The sequence below is a fragment of the Lithobates pipiens genome, unplaced genomic scaffold (genome assembly GCF_037356315.1).
Source record: "Lithobates pipiens isolate NorthernLeopardFrog02 unplaced genomic scaffold, aLitPip1_a1.2 Scaffold_19, whole genome shotgun sequence".
NCBI classification, from domain to species: Eukaryota; Metazoa; Chordata; class Amphibia; order Anura; family Ranidae; genus Lithobates; species Lithobates pipiens.
Genome location: NW_027507764.1, coordinates 250,447,284 through 250,468,232, shown reverse-complemented (window position 1 = coordinate 250,468,232; position 20,949 = coordinate 250,447,284). Strand labels below are relative to the sequence as shown.

Here is a 20,949-nt window from a genome sequence, read left to right as displayed (position 1 = left end):
CTTCATTCACAGCACTGCTGCTCTGGGATGCCGGGTTGGGAACCCACGATCTGGGCTTTCCAACCAGCCATCCCAGAGCAGGAGGTCGCGGGCCACATTAGAGGGCTCCGGGGGCCACATATGGCCCCCGGGCCACTGGTTGGGCACCCCTGGTCTACAGTATAAAAAAGCCTATTTTGGTCCCAAAATGGATAGCAACTTTTACCCCATGTGTGGTATTTACACTTAGGAATCTGACACTTTGTAATGCATAAATATAAAGTATCATACTATTAATGACTTACTACTAACTGAAAATGACCATGTAAGAATGAGGTTTTATACTTAGCAGTGCTCCTTCAAACTTTCAGCAGCTATAATTTTGTTACGTTTTAATCAATATCTAATCAAAAAAAGTATAAATCACATGCTACCACAACATATCTTACTTTGACTCAGTGTTGGACTGCAGAGCATGGGTGATGAAATAAGTGTCCACTTTTAAATAAAGGAAATTACTGTTCTGTAACTATGTATTTTAATGGAAAATGTGTGCAAGATTCTTAAGCATTTAGTGCTCATTATTGTGTTTAAGCTCTCCCCTGGACTAACTGATAACTGCAAGTAACATTCAAACATGTTGTAGTGCTGATTTAAAATTGGCCCATAAGCATACACAAGGCTTTAACTTTTACTAGTCTTGAACATTGTAAACACCTACCCTTCCTCGTTCAGTTAATGTTGTTAACATGATGACAAGAGATAATCTGTTGTCCCAAACCATCTGCCAGAAATGTGCACATGTATGTGGAAGGGGTCCTTGAGTAGCAATGTATTTGTTTACAATATTAGATGATGGGATCTCCATCTGAAAGTACAAACATATTTTGTGATCACAATGTACTATGTAGCAGAACACCTTCCAATTAAAAGACAAGATGGACAGTCTTTTTTTTAAATGCACTGTATATTCTTCAGTCTTAAGTGGCCAAAGGCACAAGTCCCCAATCTTCAGGAAGACAGTTGTAAATTAAAAGGGTTTTCTTTAAGAGTCGCTGATCCTGTAAACATGATGCCAAGAAAAGGAATCTAGTTCCATTTTTTATTTGAAAGCAGAGCAATCATTTAAATAGTCCTCAAAAAATTAAAATGCATGCACATGATAATAAAAGAGTTTTAAAACATTTTGTTCCTCCCTTTTGTACCAGACTGGTGAACCAATTAATTGCTCAGCTATTAATAATTCATTGTCCTAAAATCAATTTATATATAATTATCTCAAAGGATTTGTCTAACCAGCGACAATTTTATCACTAATTTCACTAATTAGTTCATGTATTATTTGAAACAAATGTTTCCCTTGTGGAGTGTTTTCTCTTGTCAAAAGATTTTATTGAGCATACAATAGAGTATTTGACAATAAATTAAGAATTATACAACAAAGGGAATGAAGCTCAGAGGTATATATTCAAAACAATGTAAACTTGTAAACTATATATTTAACTATAATTTCTACGATATCAATAATGCATACAAATGGTATGGTTTATAAGAGGAGTTGTACTCTGTAATAAGTAAGAGTGTCAAAATCATAATAGGAATATGTAGAAAGGAAATCCGGGAAAAGAAAAAACTAAAAAAGAAGAAAAGGAGTCTGCAGAGTTAAGTCGAGGGCTGTCACATCCACTGGAGTCCATATAATGCATCCACTAACCCATTGGGTGAGCCACCATGGTAGTGGAACGTTGATGGTAAATAATTTACTATCTAAGGATACCACACTTTTTCAAATTTGGAGAGTGTGTCTGCTTCAGGAGCTGCCATTTTGGTTTGAGTCATAGTGTTATTCATTCTGCTCACTACCTCCTCCACCAGCAATAAAGGGGACCCCCAGGCTCTTGCTAATGTTTGTTTTGCTGCAGTAAAGAGTTGAATAAGTAATTTAAATTGGGTATGTGTTATAAAGTCTGGTTTCCAATTGATGAGAGCCATTGTAGGGTCAGGGGTGATGGACATTCCTAACATTTTAGATGCTATAGTAAAGATTTCTTTCCAATAAATTTGAGCTTTAGGGCATGACAACCAAATATGGAGGTGTGTTCCTAAATCAGAGCATCCACAATAACAATCCACTGAGTAATCAAGCACATATTTCGCTATTTTAGCCAGTACAAGGTACCATTTATTAGTACTTTATAGCTAGTATATTGGGGAAGGCTGTTTTGGTTATTGACCGATTTTATTCCATTCTGTGGTTTCCAATGTTCGCTAAGTCCACCTCCCACTTCTGGACATAAGATGATTTATATATTTCAGGTTTGGTTAACAACTGAACATATAGAATAGAAATTATGCCCCTAGCATGAGGGTCATTTTTACAAAATTTGTTAGTTGAGTCAGAGAAGAGTCTGTGGTTAAAAGAGGCATAAAGAAGTTTTTGATCTGGGGGTATCTGAATAATTCCAATTGAGGTAGTCCATAATTATCACAAAGAGTTGAGAAATAAATAAAGGACGAAGAATTTACAAATTTATGCATAGTCCGTATTTGTGGAGTGTTTTCATTACATTTTTCTCATCCTTAATGTTTTGTGAGTAGCTCTCACACTGGCATAAGCTGTAAGCCAGCTGAGTAAAGTCAGCCATAGATGAATTAATTTTCATTCCTGCAACCATGGGATGCAGGAAAGAAAATTGCTTGATTCACTCATCAACACAGTCAGTGTTGATGGGGGAAATGACTCCCGCTGAGCTATTGTGTTCTCCTGGTGGGAGGGGGATCAGTCCCTGCCAGAAGAACACAGTGGTAATTATAACCTCTGGTAACAATCACATTCTAAAAATCTGACATGCTGGTTGTACCAAAGTGTATCAATGGATCGACTTGGGTACAATCAGCCTGCTCATACATGGTTCAAATATCGGCCAGTCCATGCTGAACCGGCCAAGATTGGAGCCATCTATGGCCGACTTTAGGCAAACATTAGGAAGGCATGAGTTCTACTATTTGTACTATTGGTGACAGAAGGCCACTTAATCATAACGAACAAGAACCCAGTGGAAAGCTAGTTAAAGATGGGTGTGCTATTCTATTGAAAATGTCCTTTGAATCCTATAAGAGTTTGACAGTCTTACTTCTATATTCCTACAATCACTTTACAGGAACACAAAATAACTTACATTCACATAACTAGCATTGATATAGTCTTCAGTGTCCTGTAAGAACACTCTGGTAGCATCATCTGCAGAAGGAATAATAATGAAATAAAATGAATCTTTATATTAATTACAGCACTTTTAAACAGTTTATTTTCTTTTTTATATGTTCATCTTCAGATTAGAACCATCCTCAGAAAAATAACTCCTAATTTGTAGCTCTTTAAATAGACACATTAAAACAGCTGGGGTCTTTGGCAACATATCTGATGTTCACTATTCTTTCTTCTTGGGCATGTAATTCCACCTCGGTGGAATGGGTACTGCAATGAAAATATTTCTTGAGAAGGCACCCCAGATGTTTCTTTCCAAATGTTCACTTGTTTACATTTTATACTAGCAGTTGTCAATGTCCTGAATGTTCCTCTATAATAATTCCCAAATAAGGGCAAGGTAAGTAATCAAGGAGACTTTAAGAATAGACATAAATGGATCGAAATTTTGTCAGTTCAGCAGGGACCAGCCAAATTTCAATCAATGTATCAATGTATGGGCAGGGTGGCTGTACATCTATCAATCGATTTGTCAGCCTGTCTGAAAAATTTTCCTTGATCTATATATATAGCTGGCAGTGCTTATCACTGTATTCTGATAGTGGGGAATAGGGATGAGCCGAACACCCCCCTGTTCGGTTCGCACCAGAACCTGCGAACAGACCTAAACTTCGTGTGAACTTTAGAACCCTATTAAAGTCTATGGGACTCGAACGTTCACAATCTAAAGTGCTCATTTTAAAGGGTAATATGAAAGTTACTGTCCTAAAAAGTGTTTGGGGACCTGGGTCCTGCCCCAGGGGACATGGATCAATGCAAAAAAAAGTTTTAAAAACGGCAGTTTTTTCAGGAGCAGTGATTTTAATAATGATTAAAGTGAAACAATAAAAGTGTAATATTCCTTTAAATTTCGTAGCTGGGGGGTATCTATAGTATGCCTGTGAAGGGGCGCATGTTTCTGGTGCTTAGAACTGTCGCTGCACAAAGTGTCATTTGTGCAGGAAAAAAAGTCTTTTAAAATCACTTGCGGCTAAATTGTCGGGTCTCCGTAATACAGAGAACACTCAATGAGTGTTCTCTGTATTAGCCGACAATTCATTCATTCATTGATTAAAAAAAAAAAAAAAAAAAAAAAAAAGCGTGGGGGTTCCCCTAAATTCAATCAAAAGGCCCTTCAGGTCTGACATGGATATTAAGGGGAACCCCGTGTCAAATTTAAAAAAAAAATTGACGTGGGGGTCCCCCCAAATATCCATACCAGACCCTTCAGGTCTGATATGGATATTAAGGGGAACCCCGCATCAAATTTTAAAAAAAAATTGACGTGGGGGTCCCCCTAAATATCCATACTAGACCCTTTATCCGAGCACGCAACCTGGCAGGCCGCAGGAAAAGAGGGGGGGACGAGAGAGCGGCCCCCCCTCCCTCCTGAACCATACCAGGCCACATACCCTCAACATTGGGAGGATGCTTTGGGGGTCTGTGACCCCTCAAAGCACCTTGTCCCCATGTTGATAAGGACAAGGGCCTCATCCTCACAACCCTGGCCGTTGGTTGTGAGGGTCTGCGGGCGGGGGGCTTATCAGAATCTGGAAGCCCCCTTTAACAAGGGGACCCCCCGATCCCGGCCCCCCCCCTGTTTGAAATGGTAAGGGGGTACAAAAGTACCCCTACCATTTCACAAAGAAAGTGTCAAAATGGTTAAATAAGACAAACACACTTTTGAAAAATTCCTTTATTAAAAAAAAAAAAAAAAAAAAAAATTCCAGCGGTGCTAATCCACTCTTGCTATCCAGCGACGGGTCTCCGGGGTCCAGCGATGGATGATCATATCCAGCGACGGGGGATCTCTCAGTCCAGCGCTGTCCATACCTCCTTCTTCTGTCTCCACTGCGGAGACACTGCAGAGAGCCGAGCGCTGACATTTCTTATATTGGGAGGGCGGGGCCACCCGTCACCTGACCCCGCCCCTCTGACGCAGGAGAGGGAAGCCAGGGGTTCCCCAGTGACGTGTGGGTGACCCCGCCCCCTCTGATGTAACTCAGGTTTCCGTTACATCAGAGGGGGCGGGGTCACCCACACGTCACTGGGGAACCCCTGGCTTCCCTCTCCTGCGTCAGAGGGGCGGGGTCAGGTGACGGGTGGCCCCGCCCTCCCAATATAAGAAATGTCAGCGCTCGGCTCTCTGCAGTGTCTCCGCAGTGGAGACAGAAGAAGGAGGTATGGACAGCGCTGGACTGAGAGATCCCCCGTCGCTGGATATGATCATCCATCGCTGGACCCCGGAGACCCGTCGCTGGATAGCAAGAGTGGATTAGCACCGCTGGAATTTTTTTTTTATTTTTTTTTTTTTTTAATAAAGGAATTTTTCAAAAGTGTGTTTGTCTTATTTAACCATTTTGACACTTTCTTTGTGAAATGGTAGGGGTACTTTTGTACCCCCTTACCATTTCAAACAGGGGGGGGGGCCGGGATCTGGGGGTCCCCTTGTTAAAGGGGGCTTCCAGATTCTGATAAGCCCCCCGCCCGCAGACCCTCACAACCAACGGCCAGGGTTGTGAGGATGAGGCCCTTGTCCTTATCAACATGGGGACAAGGTGCTTTGAGGGGTCACAGACCCCCAAAGCATCCTCCCAATGTTGAGGGTATGTGGCCTGGTACGGTTCAGGAGGGAGGGGGGGGCGCTCTCTCGTCCCCCCCTCTTTTCCTGCGGCCTGCCAGGTTGCGTGCTCGGATAAAGGGTCTGGTATGGATATTTAGGGGGACCCCCACGTCAATTTTTTTTTTAAATTTGATGCGGGGTTCCCCTTAATATCCATATCAGACCTGAAGGGTCTGGTATGGATATTTGGGGGGACCCCCACGTCAATTTTTTTTTTTAATTTGACACGGGGTTCCCCTTAATATCCATGTCAGACCTGAAGGGCCTTTTGATTGAATTTAGGGGAACCCCCACGCTTTTTTTTTTTTTAATTTTTTTTTTAATCAATGAATGAATGAATTGTCGGCTAATACAGAGAACACTCATTGAGTGTTCTCTGTATTACGGAGACCCGACAATTTAGCCGCAAGTGATTTTAAAAGACTTTTTTTCCTGCACAAATGACACTTTGTGCAGCGACAGTTCTAAGCACCAGAAACATGCGCCCCTTCACAGGCATACTATAGATACCCCCCAGCTACGAAATTTAAAGGAATATTACACTTTTATTGTTTCACTTTAATCATTATTAAAATCACTGCTCCTGAAAAAACTGCCGTTTTTAAAACTTTTTTTTGCATTGATCCATGTCCCCTGGGGCAGGACCCAGGTCCCCAAACACTTTTTAGGACAGTAACCTGCATATTACCCTTTAAAATGAGCACTTTAGATTTCTCCCATAGACTTGTATAGGGTGTTCCGGCTTTTCGAATTTGCTGCGAACAGCCCAAATTGTTCACTGTTCGCTGAACAGGCGAACAGGCAATGTTCGAGTAGAACATGAGTTCGACTCGAACTCGAAGCTCATCCCTAGTGGGGAAGTCTCCCTGCCGCTTAGAATACAATAACTTAGTGGGTGTGATTCCCTCATCCAATTTGAATGTGTGGATGGGGGTTTTTTCCGCTGGTTGAGCGGAAAAAAAAATGACTCATGTATGGCCAGCCTACAGTCCAGTTGAAATGTCACTAGGCTGTGAATTCTGTATTTCCATCTAACATGGTCATTAACAGAGGATTGTATGCTCTATTATTATTATTTGGTATGGTTACAAAAAGCAGTGTGTGCAGAATGCTTATGGTATACAGTGGTGTGAAAAAGTGTTTGCCCCCTTCCTCATTTCCTGTTCCTTTGCATGTTTGTCACACTTAAGTGTTTCGGAACATCAAACCAATTTAAACAATAGTCAAGGACAACACAAGTAAACACAAAATGCAATTTGTAAATGAAGGTGTTTATTATTAACCACTTGGGATCCGCGCTATTGCAAAATGACGGCAATAGCGCGGACCCACATTTTCGGGACTACGTCTATTGACGTAGTCCCGGTTACGAGCGGCCTGCGCGCCCCCTGAGGGGCGCGCGCGGCGCGCTCTGTGATCGGCGAGTCCGTGAGACTCGCCTGATCACCGATCCGTGTAAGGGGTCGATCCCGACCCCTTATCACGTGATCAGCTGTCAGCCAATGACAGCTGATCATGTGATAAAACGGAGCCGGTAATCGGCTAGTATTCCTCCTCGCGCTGACAGCGCGAGGAGAAAAAAAAAAAGCCGATCGCCGGCGGCCGTGTTCGGGACATCAGTCCCGATCACGGCCAGCAATTTAAAAGGACACCTGCCCCCTGCCAGTGCCCACCTGCCACCCGCAGTGCCATCCTGAAATAAAGTAAGTGCCCCCCTGTCAGTGCCACCCAGCAGTGCCCATAGTGCCCACAGTGCCACCCAGCAGTGCCCACAGTGCCACCCAGCAGTGCCCACAGTGCCACCCACAGTGCCACCCAGCAGTGCCACCCACAGTGCCACCCAAAATCTGCCTCAGGTGCTGCACCCCAGTGCCGCCCATCAGTGCCCAGCAGTGCCGCCCATCAGTGCCCAGCAGTGCCGCCCATCAGTGCCCAGCAGTGCCACCTATCAGAGCCACCTATCAGTGCCACCTATCAGTGCCCATCAGTCCCATCTATCTGTGGTACCTATCAGTGCCCATCCGTGCCACTTATCCGTGCCACCCATCCGTGCCATCTTATCTGTGCCCATCTTTGCCCATCAGTGCCGCCTTATCTGTGCCCATCGGTGCCGCCTTATCTGTGCCTATTAGTGCCGCCTTAACTATGCCTATCAGTGCCCACCAGTGCAGCCTATCAGTGCCCACCAATGCAGCCCATCAGTGCCCACCAATGCAGCCCATCAGTGCCCACCAATGCAGCCTATCAGTGCCGCCTAATCAGCGCACTTCAATGAAGGAGAAAAATGACCCGTTTGCAAAATTTTATAACAAACTATTAAAACATGATTTTTTTTTTTTTGCATCTTTTTTTGTTTGTTTAGCAAAAAATAAAACTCCGAGCTGTAACTAAATACCACCAAAAGAAAGCTCTATTTGTGGGAAAAAAATGATAAAAAATTCATTTGGGTACAGTGTTGTATGGCCGCGCAATTGTCACTCAAAGTGCATCAGCGCTGAAAGCTGAAAATTGGTCTGGGACTGAGGGGGGTTTAAGTGCCCAGTAAGCAAGTGGTTAAAGGTGAAAAAAAATCCAAACCATCATGGCCCTGTGTGAAAAAGTGATTGCCCCCCTTGTTAAAACATACTATAACTGTGGTTGTCCACACCTGAGTTCAATTTCTCTAGCCACACCCAGGCCTGATTATTGCCACACCTGTTCACAATCAAGGCATCACTTAAATAGGAGCTGCTTGACACAGTAAGGTCCACCAGAAGATCCTTAAAAGCTACACATCATGCCGAGACCCAAAGAAATTCAGGAACAATTGAGAAAGAAAGTAATTGAGATCTATCAGTCTGGAAAGGGTTATAAAGCCATTTCCAAAGCTTTGGGAATCCAGCGAACCACAGTGAGAGCCATTATCCACAAATGGCGAAGACATGGAACAGTGGTGAACCTTCCCAGGAATGGCCGGCCGCCCAAAATTACCCCAAGAGCGCAGCGACGACTCATCCAAGAGGTCACAAAAGACCCCACAACAACGTCCAAGGAACTGCAGGCCTCACCTGCCTCAGTTAAGGTCAGCGTTCATGCCTCCACCATCAGGAAAAGACTGGGCAAAAATGGCCTGCATGGCAGAGTTCCAAGGAGAAAACCACTGCTGAGCAAAAAGAACATCAAAGCTCGTCTCAATTTCTCCACAACACATCTTGATGATCCCCAAGACTTTTGGGACAACATTCTGTGGACCGATGAGACAAAAGTGGAACTCTTTGGAAGGTGTGTGTCCAAGTATATCTGGCGTAGAAGGAACACTGCATTTCATAAAAAGAACATTATACCAACAGTAAAATATGGTGGTGGTAGTGTGATGGTCTGGGGCTGTTTTGCTGCTTCAGGACCTGGAAGACTTGCCGTGATAAAAGGAACTATGAATTCTGCTGTCTACCAAGAGATCCTGAAGGAGAATGTCCGACCATCTGTTCGTGTACTCAAGCTGAAACGAACTTGGGTTCTGCAGCAGGACAATGATCCTAAACACACCAGCAAGTCCACCACCGAATGGCTGAAGAAAAACAAAATGAAGACTTTGGAGTGGCCTAGCCAAAGTCCTGACCTGAATCCTATTGAGATGTTGTGGTATGACCTTAAAAAGGCCGTTCATGCTCGAAAACCCTCTAATGTAACTGAATTAGGACAATTCTGCAAAGATGAGTGGGCCAAAATTCCTCCAGGACGCTGTAAAAGCCTCATTGCACGTTATCGCAAACGCTTGGTTGCAGTTGTTGCTGCTAAGGGTGGCCCAACCAGTTATTAGGTTTAGGGGGCAATCACTTTTTCACACAGGGCCATGATGGTTTGGATTTTTTTTCACCTTTAATAATAAACACCTTCATTTACAAATTGCATTTTGTGTTTACTTGTGTTGTCCTTGACTATTGTTTAAATTGGTTTGATGTTCCGAAACACTTAAGTGTGACAAACATGCAAAGGAACAGGAAATGAGGAAGGGGGCAAACACTTTTTCACACCACTGTACATGTATTCAACGTAATTATCAACACAAAAATACACACTATGCAAAATGTACAAAGCACCACTCTGGTGTGAACTAGAACTTTTCTATAGTCCCTCACTCCTCTACTGTATCTATCGAGGAGCAACATAGCCCCCAATGGGCAGCAGCATTGTCAATCAGTGGAGAGGATGGTATTCGATGGACTAGTAGATTTAGATTGACTTTACATAAGTGACTAACAATTTAACTGCTTCCCACCCATAGGACAAAGGCTTTTAAAACATCACCTATAGAGATTTTTTTTAAGTACCATAATTAGTCACCGATCCAGAGACGTACTCAATTTTAAAACGTGACCTGTTAGGCATCTATTTACTCGGCGTAACATTATCTGTTATATTTTACCAACATGTAAGTATTTGTGTCTTTGTGCATTAAAATTCCTTAACGTTATTATTTTTTTTTTTTTTTATGAATTGCATTTTAAAAATCACTACGCTAATAATGTGCAAGATAAAAAATTGCAACAACCACCATTTTATTCTCTAGGCTCTCTACTTAAAAATATATTATGTTTGGGGGTTATAAATAATTTTCAAGCAAACAATGCAGATTTTTACATGCAGAAAATTTCAGATTTGTCCCAATAGGCAAGTGGTTAAAGCTGTTACAGCAATAGCTTTTTTTTTCCTTTTGGGATAAAGGTTTTACACAAATGAAAAGCTGATTATTGTAAGCACCCTGTCAGTGTTAAATGGTTCGACTCAACCCTCTAAGTGCCACTTTTGCCGGATAGCTTGGTCTGCTAAAGGTAGTTGAAAAAACAAGAGACTTACCAGCCAGATCACAAGTTAAAAAAAACTACGGAGGGGGGGGGGGGGGGGGGGTGGGGGGGGTGGTGGGTGAGGGACTGCTGTGTTAATAATAGTGACAGACTGCATCATAGGTCAGTTTTTTTTTTACATAGTTGTACTTTAAAGCGGTGTTCCAGTCATTTTTAAGTTTATTAGTATTAGTACAAGTGTATTGTAGCTGCTGACTTTTATTAAACACACACTCTGTGCCATGGTCCAGCAATGCGGCTGCCCGAAGCCACGCTCCTCTCCCTCGCCTCTCCACAGTGCCGGCATTGTAAGTATGGGCACCTGGCTAGGACAGCTTGTGGCTTCGCAGTCGGGTGCACGTTGTGCCTTCTCAGTGGACGGGCAATCTTCTGGGACCTGTGACATGTCCCAGAAGATTGCAGGGAGGGAGGGTGAAAGGAGGAGATGCCTAGGCAGCAAGAGCGGAAGTGGGAGCTGGGTACTTGTCTAAACTAGGTATCCGCTTCCCCCCCCCCACAAAAAAAATGACATGCCAAATGTGGCATATAAGGAGACGTGGAGTGCTTAAAGTGGACGCTGCACTTTTGGGTGGAACTCCGCTTTAAGAAGTAAAAAAGAAGCAGGATGAAGTCAAGCAAGGAAAATGGAGGGCAATGGAAAAAAAATGAAACAAGGGAAGGTAGAAAGTTAAAAAAAAGAGAAGAAAGAGACAAATGAGCTACAGCCATTCAGACTTGTTTAGCTATCATATGCTGAGCAGAAGCAGTAAACTAGAGGTATTAATTCTACGAAGGCAGGACATAGACATGGGGGGGGGGGGGGGTTTATTGCACAGTGATTATCACTAGCAGCTAAAGCTGTCACTTGTGATAACCTCAAGCGAGTCAAGCAGGCTGGTTGTACTCAGGTTGATCGATCAATCAACTTGGTACATTCAGCCTGCCCATTAATGACTGGATTCTCTGCTGGTTCAGCAGGATTTGAGCAATGTATGGCCAGCCTTAATCTAAATTACATATAACAGTTAGAGCCAAATATTTATTAAAGGCCCTTTGACACAGGCAAACCAATCGAACTCTCCAGTCTCCTCCTTGGAGCGGCAGGTGTTAAAGAACATGTGAAACCTGCCAATATCCGATCCGCAAATTGGGATCTGTTCCCCATCTTTCTGGTGGATCAGACTGCATGGCAGTCAGGTGTAAACGGACAGGCCCTCCATAGAGGAGAAGGAACACAGACCAGGATTATCTGCTTACCCAGTGTGGATAAGCGGACATATTAGCCTCTGAGCAGGCGGACCCAATGGATCTTTCTTGAGAGTATTTTTTCCAGCTTCTATTGCCACTTGAATGTTTTAGAAGAAAGTTCACTTAGTAAAGTATTTTACTGCACCAGTTTAAATCATAAAAATACTTAGAATTATACTCAGATCAACATATGTCCCTATGACAAATAAATGAGAAATTGTATAGTTACTCACATGGTAAAACATCTTTATATCTGTTTTTATCCATATTTTGGCCAGTTTTCGCACATGTGATAGCAAGCCCAGGTTTCTTTCGATATAATTGCTACAAGACAGTTAATAATTACAGTAAACATAGTGTCTAATATCAGATTTTTTTTGCCTTGCTTTATAATATTTAAAAGACACAGAAAATTAAGAGAACAATGATGCATCTGAAGCTGTAACAACATGTATACATACATCTGTTTGTTTTATCTAGCAATTTTTTTGAGTAAAGGAATAAGGGCTTGTTCTGACAAGTGTTAGAATCAAACACAGATGCTGTGCTGTAAGAGCAACAAAATGTGTGTAAAATGTAATTATAGTTTTACCACTCAGCTACATACTAAATAAATGTATGTATCGTATCTACAACAGTTCTTGACTGAGATTTATTTCATAAACACAAATCCTGTGTCCATGTATGTCGTTTACCATTGAATCAACATGTATTCATGGCTACAACAATGCATTTTGGCTCATACGATAATGCTGAATAATATTTAAAATAAAGCACAAAGAGAAGTTATACAAAGGTCTATACATAAGAGAAACTGATGAGCAGTGCTCAGTGGGCTAAATCCAAACAGTGTTGTATGGACAGTAGGCAAACCATAAAATCAATGATTTATTGAAGAGTAAAAGATGGACAAAGTCATAAAAACAATGATAGTGATAATGAAAAGCCAACAATACCACTATGAGCTCATGGGCTGGAGGGGTTAACTTTGACAAAGCGCATGCATGCAAAACACATAGTCACGACAACATACAGCTTGCGCTCCATGCTGGCTCACAGGCTTCCCCTTCCTCTCAAAAACCTCAAGATCAGCACCGACGTCATCCAGGCATGTCTGAAAGTTCCGTCCTCGACTCAGTTTGGCTCTCCCTTTATCAGTGAGCATACCTGTTGGCTCTCCTCTCCAACGGCAGGCTCTATCCAGTGGATGCCCCAGACCATCATCCCCCCCCCTGAGTTGGCTCCACGTCTTTCCGCTATGGCGGCAACATCACTACCTGGACACACCACACGCTAAGTTTCCATGGGTCCCAGCATGGTTCTCAGTGCCCTTCCATGCTCCAGCAGTGAGCCCTCTAGATGAAGTTAGCCCCTTCAGCCCGTGAGCTCATAATGGTATCGTAGGCTGTTCTTTATCACTATTCATTGTGTTTATGACTTTGTCCATTTTTTACTCTTCAATAAATGATTGATTTTATGGTTTACCTACTGTCCATACAACACTGTTTGGATTTAGCCCATTGAGCTCTGCTCATCCGTTTCTCTTATTAATGCCACATTTCCTCAATGTTTAAGCAGCTGCAATGGGTTCTGATCCACAATTTACAAAATTCAGTTTGTCACACCACATCACAGAACCCAACGGTTTGACAGCGCTCCAGGTTTAATGTGTTTTTTTTTTTTTTTTTATGTTTATACATACACTTACTAAACATAATAACATACAGACCCAATGCAATCAGAGTGTTAAAACTGCTGATAATCCATGTTTGGGCTTAAAAACTTTGCTGATAAAATTATCTGTATTACCCTAAAATGTCACATACAAGTGTATTGCATCAACATTCATGGTTTCTCCTATTAAACATTGCAATAGTCAGCTGGGAAGCAATAGCTTGTGACTGACTCCATTACTTATGAAGAGAAGGAAGCATGTGCAGGGTCTAGTGATGACTATTTTGTTGAATTTGCTACTTGATTAATAGGGTCAATTCACACTGACTTGTGCTAAAATGTATGGGAAATGCGAGTACATTACCATCCATTTGAGTCGCGTTTTAATGCACGCTAACGTCCGTTGACATACATTTTGATGTCTGTTGATATGCATACACATCATTATAGTGTGAATAGGACACATTGGAAATAATTGTTTTTCAGATGTCCTTCTGTTGATCTGCATTTTACAGCTGCACTAAAACACAGATCAAGGCACTGGTGTGGCCCTTAGATTTCATTGGGTTTTAGAAGCACATCCAAGAGACAGATATTTTCTTTTGCTACAGGAACACTACAAAGACATTAGTGGTTCTGTGTATATCTGATTTTCTAAGGGCGAGATACAATTTTAACACGGTTGCTGAAAAGTCACTCTATGCATGCAACAGGTAAAGGGAAAAAAAGATGTTATCCTTTACTGCTGTGTATAACAATATTACACAGAGCAATCGCTTACCTTTTTTTTTGACAGTCCCCCGCTAGCGTTGTCCACTGTTTCTTCTTCTAAGTTCCCCCTTAACAAACGGTGTGTTCAGGGGGTGCCTGTGTAGGCGCGCTCCAAAGCCAGGCTGTGTGCCTCCATAGACACACACAGCACCAGCAAGCCACACCACTGATCGATTCTCAAAGGAGTTTGACAGCAGCAGGAGCAGTTTTTTTTTTTTTTGTTTGCCATCTGTGTCCCATTGGAAAGATTTCCCTTTACTTCCTGACCCCACAGCCAAAACAGGACTCCAAAGCGTCACAGGGGTCAGAACTACTGTCCTTATGGGAAGGTTTCCCCTCCATTACTTTACTGTGATCAAAAGTGAAAATAAAGAAAACAAGAAAAATAGAGAGGGTCCATCTCCCTAATGGGGACACAAACAGCAATAAAAATGGACAAGTTATTCTAGTCCCTCTCTTCACCCTATCCAAAACTAAAAAAAAAAAAAAAAAAAAAAAAAAAAGTTGTGCCTTTAGTTACAAAATGTTTACAGTTTAAAAACCACATAGAATTTTGATGGGCTTATCTGTGCAGTCATATTAAAGACAGATTAAATGAATGAGCACACACATTTTACTTTATTTAGCAGGAAAGCCTACAGTGATTTTTAGTTATATACAGAGTTTAAGAAGAAAAAATGACAATGAAATAACTGATAAAATATTAATGTAAAATAATAGGCACTTGAAAAGCATGGTTAAATAAATAGAAGACAGCAAGTACACACTCTAGTACTTACCACCTTCATAAACTTTGTTAATGATTTCATAAAAATTGTGCCAATTGATAATACAGCACCATCGACTTCAGAGATAGTGTATGCAAATATGCCCATCCTCAGGCAAAAAAGTGGAAAACTTTTTTTGGAGATGGAGCCAGCACTGGCTTATCAGGGGAAACCATAGCAATCAGCACTTTTTTTTTTTTTTAACTTGTACTACTGCATGTTCCCCAGACAGCATTTATCAGAACAGGTAACAGTCTGACTAAACAGACTATTAACTATTCCAAGTGCTCTTGGTGCATTATGGGGCACACACCAACTGCATCAAACTGATTGAGTGTTTTAAAAGTTTTGACCGAATGCTCTAAGTGTATGTGGGGTTATATACATCACATAGGCATTGCCAACAGCAAATCAGTCTGCCCTATAGTATCAGTATACTTTCATCCCAGTTAGTCATAGTGAGATCCTACCTGGCAGTATATGCACAGTATAGTTCCAGTGCTGACATCAGCTTCAAGGGCCAGAGTTGACAGAACAGAGCACCTTTTTTTTCTACTGAACAATGCATGAGGTGTACTATATCAAAGTAACAAACTTGTGGCAAAGTAATTAAGGAATATTTGTTGGTACAAAGAGTGTAGCATAAGTGTGTGCCTACAACCTTGGCTTTGACTATCCCTGACATAATTTCCACGCCTAAGCCTGAATTCGGACGTGAAACTGAGCCAAAGACGGTCACACTCTCCTCTCATGCGAATTGGATGCGGAGAAAACCCGGATCCAATTTGCAGAAGTGTGAACCCAACCTTAAAGTATATAAGCTGTCCCACCCTACATCATCACATTTCTAAAAACATAACACATTTGTTAGTCGCTTGCAACCTGCATATCACATATGTATGACAGCAAAGAGGGTGGGCTTTAACCCCCACACACCGCACATATCCGTCTATTCCCAGCAGAGTTTTCTGTGCTGAGAGTGCACTCATTGCATGCTCCCAGTACAGTGACCGAGCTGTCAAAGACAGCTCTCAATGCATACTATTGTGACCTGATCATGTGACCAAATGTGACAGCCAATCTCAGTGGTCATGTGCCTTCTTATTCTTCAGACGTACAAATCATATTAAAGGGATGCTAGGGCTGGGCAGGAATAAGTTAATTTTTTTCATAAATAAAACAACAGCAAAGCTATATCATGAAAAGCAGTTAAGCTATACTAAGAAAAAATTGCTAATACTCATACCCATCTCATACTTTAAAAAAATTACCTCAAACTGAATGAGTACAACTCCAGTTTCCAAGCCTTTAGCGAGCTGCTCCATTGACCCCTGCAGTGTGTCACAGTATTCAGAAGGAAGAATTAATGGTGGAAGAAACTGTGGATCTGCCTCATCTTCTGATTTCATTTCACCAAAAGGTCTCACAACTACAGAAAGAAAAATTAGATAAAAGCTTTGCTTGCATAAAATACAGCCTATGGGTACCCCATAGGTATATTAGACAGAACCCAGGAAGTGTGCATATAACCCAGGAAGTGGGATATATGCAGCATTGCACCGATGCTGCAGCTACCTAGGTAAGAATGACTAGGGGAAAAAAAATCCTTTACTTTTCTTTTAAAGGTACTTTAACCACTTAAGGACCGCTGCATGGCAATGTACATCGGCACAATGGCACCGACAGGCACAAACATGTACATGTACGTGCTTGCCTTCCAGCGGATGGGGGGTCCGATTGGACCCCCTCCCGCTGGATGCGGCAGTCCGTTTCGCTTCAGGAACGATCTGGGATGAGGGGATGGCCGTTGGTTTCTGGCCATTCCCTCTCGATCGCTCCTGGTAAATGAGAAGCTTCCCCCGCCTGTGTATTGTAAACACAGGCAGGGAGGAAGTGATGTCATTCTCCTCGGGGCAGTCTTTTTGACCGGACTGCGAGGAGAACACAATAGTAAGTGCACCAACACTACACTGACATGTAGGTACACATAGGCACACAAATCCCCCCCCCCCCGATCACCCCCCCCACCCCCAGTCACAGTGTCACTGATTGCAGTGGTCATTTATTTACTGATCACTGCATTTAGTGTTTAGTGTTAATGGTTTTAACCCCCTGATTGCCCCTAGTTAACCCTTTCACCCCCTTTTGCCAGTATCACTAAGCAATCGTTTTTCTGATCGCTGCATTAGTGTCACTGGTGCCGCTAGGTAGCTAGTTATTTTTTTTAGGTTCACCACCAGGCTTTTATAGCACTAGGTACACCCATATACTACCCAATAATGGTTTTAACCCCCTGATTGCCCCTAGTCACCAGCGATCACAGTATAAGTGCCACTGGTGACGCTGGTTAGCCAGTTAGTTACTTAGGTTCCCCGTCAGGTTTTTATATAGCGTCAGGGACCCCCATATACTACCTAAAAAAGATTTTAACCCCCTGATTGCCCCTACTTAATCCTTTCAACAGTGATCACCGTATAAGTGTTACGGGTGACTCTGGTTAGTTAGTTTGCTTTTTATAGCATCAGGGCACCCACCATTTATTACCCAATAAAGGTTTAACCCCCTGATCACCCGGCAAGTGATATCAATTAGGTTTTAGGGTCAGGGTCTGCGTCGCCCCAGGCAGCGCTAGGTTAGTGCCAGTACCGCTAACACCCACGCGCAAAGCATACACCTCCCGTAGTGGTATAGAATCTGAACAGATCAATATCTGATCTGATCAGATCTATACTAGCGTCTCCAGCAGTTTAGGGTTCCAAAAAAAGGCATTGTTAGCGGGATCAGCCCAGATACCTGCTAGCACCTGCATTTTGCCCCTCCGCCCAGTCCACCCAAGTGCAGTATCGATCGATCACTATCACTTACAAAACACTAAACACATAACTGCAGCGTTCGCAGAGTCAGGCCTGATCCCTGCGATCGCTAACAGTTTTTTTTGGTAGCGTTTTATATTTAAATCCTGAAGGCAGTGCTTGGTTTTCGGGGTCCCGTACGTTGTTAGGCTCCCAAAAAGTCCCCCACATGTGGTATCCCCGTACTCAGGAGAAGCAGCAAAATTTATTTTGGGGTGTAATTTCACTTATGCCCATAGCATGTGTGAGCAATGTATCATTTAGTGACAACTTTGTGCAAAAAAAAAAAATTGTAATATTCCTGCAACTTGTGGCAAAATATAAAATATTTCATGGACTCAACATGCCTCTCAGTAAATAGCTTGGGGTGTCCACTTTCCAAAATGGGGTCATTTGGGGGGGGGGGGTTGTACTATTTTGGCATTTTATGGCCTTCGAATCTGTCATAGGTAGTGAGGAGTGAAATCAAAAATTTGCACCCTTAGAAATCCTGAAGGCAGTGATTGGTTTTCGGGGTCCCGTACGCGGCTAGACTCCCAAAAAGTCCCACATATGTGGTATCCCCGTACTCAGGAGGAGCAGCAGAATATATTTTGGGGTGCAATTCCACATATAACTTTGGCATGTGTGAGCAATATATCATTTAGTGACAACCTTTTGTAAACTTTTTTTTTTTTGTGTCATTATTCAATCACTTGGGACATAAAAAAAAAATATTCAATGGGCTCAACATGCCCCTCAGCAATTTCCTCAGGGTGTCTACTTTCCAAAATGGGGTCATTTGGGGGGGTTTGTACTGCCCTGCCATTTTAGCACCTCAAGAAATGAGATAGGCAGTCATAAATTAAAAGCTGTGTACCGTAAATTCCAGAAAATGCACTCTAGATTGTAGACGCTATAACTTTTGCGCAAACCAATAAATATACGCTTATTGACATTTTTTTTACTAAAGACATGTGGCTGAATACATTTTGGCCTAAATGTATGACTAAAATTTAGTTCATTCGATTTTTCTTATAACAAAAATTAGAAAATATCTTATTTTTTTAAAATTTTCAGTCTTTTTCCTTTTATATCGTAAAAAATAAATATCGCAGAGGCAATCAAATACCATCAAAAGAAAGCTCTATTTGTGGGAAGAAAAGGACGAAAATTTCGTTTGGGTACAACATTGCATGACTGCGCAATTACCAGTTAAAGCAGTGCAGTGCGAAATTGTGAAAAGACCTCTGGTCCTTAGGCTGACAATTGGTCGGGGGCTGAAGTGGTTAAGATGTTGTGGAGCTAAAATCATCATGTGTCCTCGAATGATCATACAATATAGATCATATATTTTTTATTTCAAAAATATTTGTTACTTTTGATTGAAAAAAAAAAAGTATTTTGAAAATAATAAAAGCAGCTCACCTTGAAAAGATTTACTACAAGACTATTACAATAGTGTAATGAAATGATAATAATAAAATGATGTCATAAACATTCCAATTGACATTAAACAATAAGTTCACCTTCTCAATATGTTACACCCACTTTATATTTAGGGTGTAAAATTTAACACTTTCAGCAACAATCCCCCCTTCCCTGCAACAGCAGGTGGGAGTTCTTCTGCCCAGCAGCCCCTGTCACATTTTATAGCTGGTGGGGCTATGTGGGGCTCGGCCCGCAAAACCACATTATTCATTCACAGAGATCTGTGAATGAGTAAACTGCAAGTCCCATCTCCACTGTGGCAGATGGCTTGTAGTTCTCAATAGACTGCGAATGTGCTGTGCTGATAAGAGCCCTCGTATTCCACTGACACTTCCTCCAGCTTTTAAACAAAAAGCTTGTACAATTGTATGTCCAAGAAAGCTGGGGGAAATGTCTGCATGACATTGCACCCACGATCCACTGATTGCTGGTGCAATACTTTGTAGAAAAAAAGTAAATTCACATTTTTTATTATTCTAGCCTTTAATGTAATGTTCCAAAAGTACCAGAGAACATACCTTTTCGTCGAATTAACAGGGCAAGCTCTCTTGTGTGGGATTCTCGGCTGGCTTTAATAAACATAACCACCTGATCGTGCGTATGCTCTGAGATGTCACGACCATTAATCAGAACAATCTGGTCTCCTTCAATAAGCTTGGGAGTGCACTTGTCTGCCTGATAAAATAACATGAAAAAAACATAATTCTATGTTGTAAGTATGCCAAAAAATACTACTATGTGAACTATAACAATTAAAATGAAACCAGCTTTCAGCAGTGGTGGTTGATCAGCTTGATGTAATCATTACTATAGGTTACTGTACATCAATGTTTTTGCCACTATGCTAATAATGCCCAACTGAACTCTCTTAATTACTGTAATGTAGTACTGTATATAGAGTAATAAATATGCCTGGTTTTAAAAAAAAAAACAGCAGTAGGGAAGTTAGCCTGCTGTTTTTACACACCAGCAGCAGTCCTGCACTTGGCTATAACACAACCACCCTCCCCACTTGAACACTGCTCTAGTTAGCAGCTATTTTCATGGAGTGAGAGGAAGGTTCATTAGGATAGTAGTCACTGAAACGTATAAGATTATAGGACTCCAATATGCACCGTTTTTTAATACACAAGGACATTTTTGTAAATGAGGAGGGTTCGACAGCTTTAATGAAAATTATACTTGTTACATTGGGTAACCACAATAATTCATTACTTTCTCTATTCTACTGCTATATTTACCATACATAAAAAAGAAAATGTAATCACTGAAAGAGGACAATATTTTAACTTCAAATTTAACATAATTATACATCAAAATGTATTTTATTTATAATCATCTCTGCATCCTGTAAATATGGAAAACAATAATCCTGCATTTTGGAAGCATTTTAGACTTTAACAAAGATGTGCATAATGCAATATTGTGCAATAAACTTAGCAACCAGATTTCAAATGTCATTAGTTCAGATGATTCAGAATAATGATTGCTGATC

The 20,949-nt window shown here is 41.7% G+C and overlaps 1 protein-coding gene across 3 annotated transcripts in view; it reads right to left on the bottom strand.

Moving 5' to 3' along the window:
- PTPN3 (protein tyrosine phosphatase non-receptor type 3) overlaps window positions 1–20,949 on the bottom strand; it is a 294,126-nt gene that overhangs the window by 33,945 nt on the left and 239,232 nt on the right. For all 3 annotated transcript variants that reach the window (XM_077491913.1, XM_077491914.1, XM_077491915.1), the window contains 5 exons: window positions 19,973–20,129; window positions 16,404–16,561; window positions 12,154–12,244; window positions 3,159–3,220; window positions 701–847 (listed from right to left, as the gene is read on the bottom strand). In XM_077491913.1, coding sequence (XP_077348039.1) covers window positions 701–847; window positions 3,159–3,220; window positions 12,154–12,244; window positions 16,404–16,561; window positions 19,973–20,129 — 615 coding nt within the window. The remainder of the gene's footprint in view (window positions 1–700; window positions 848–3,158; window positions 3,221–12,153; window positions 12,245–16,403; window positions 16,562–19,972; window positions 20,130–20,949) is intronic.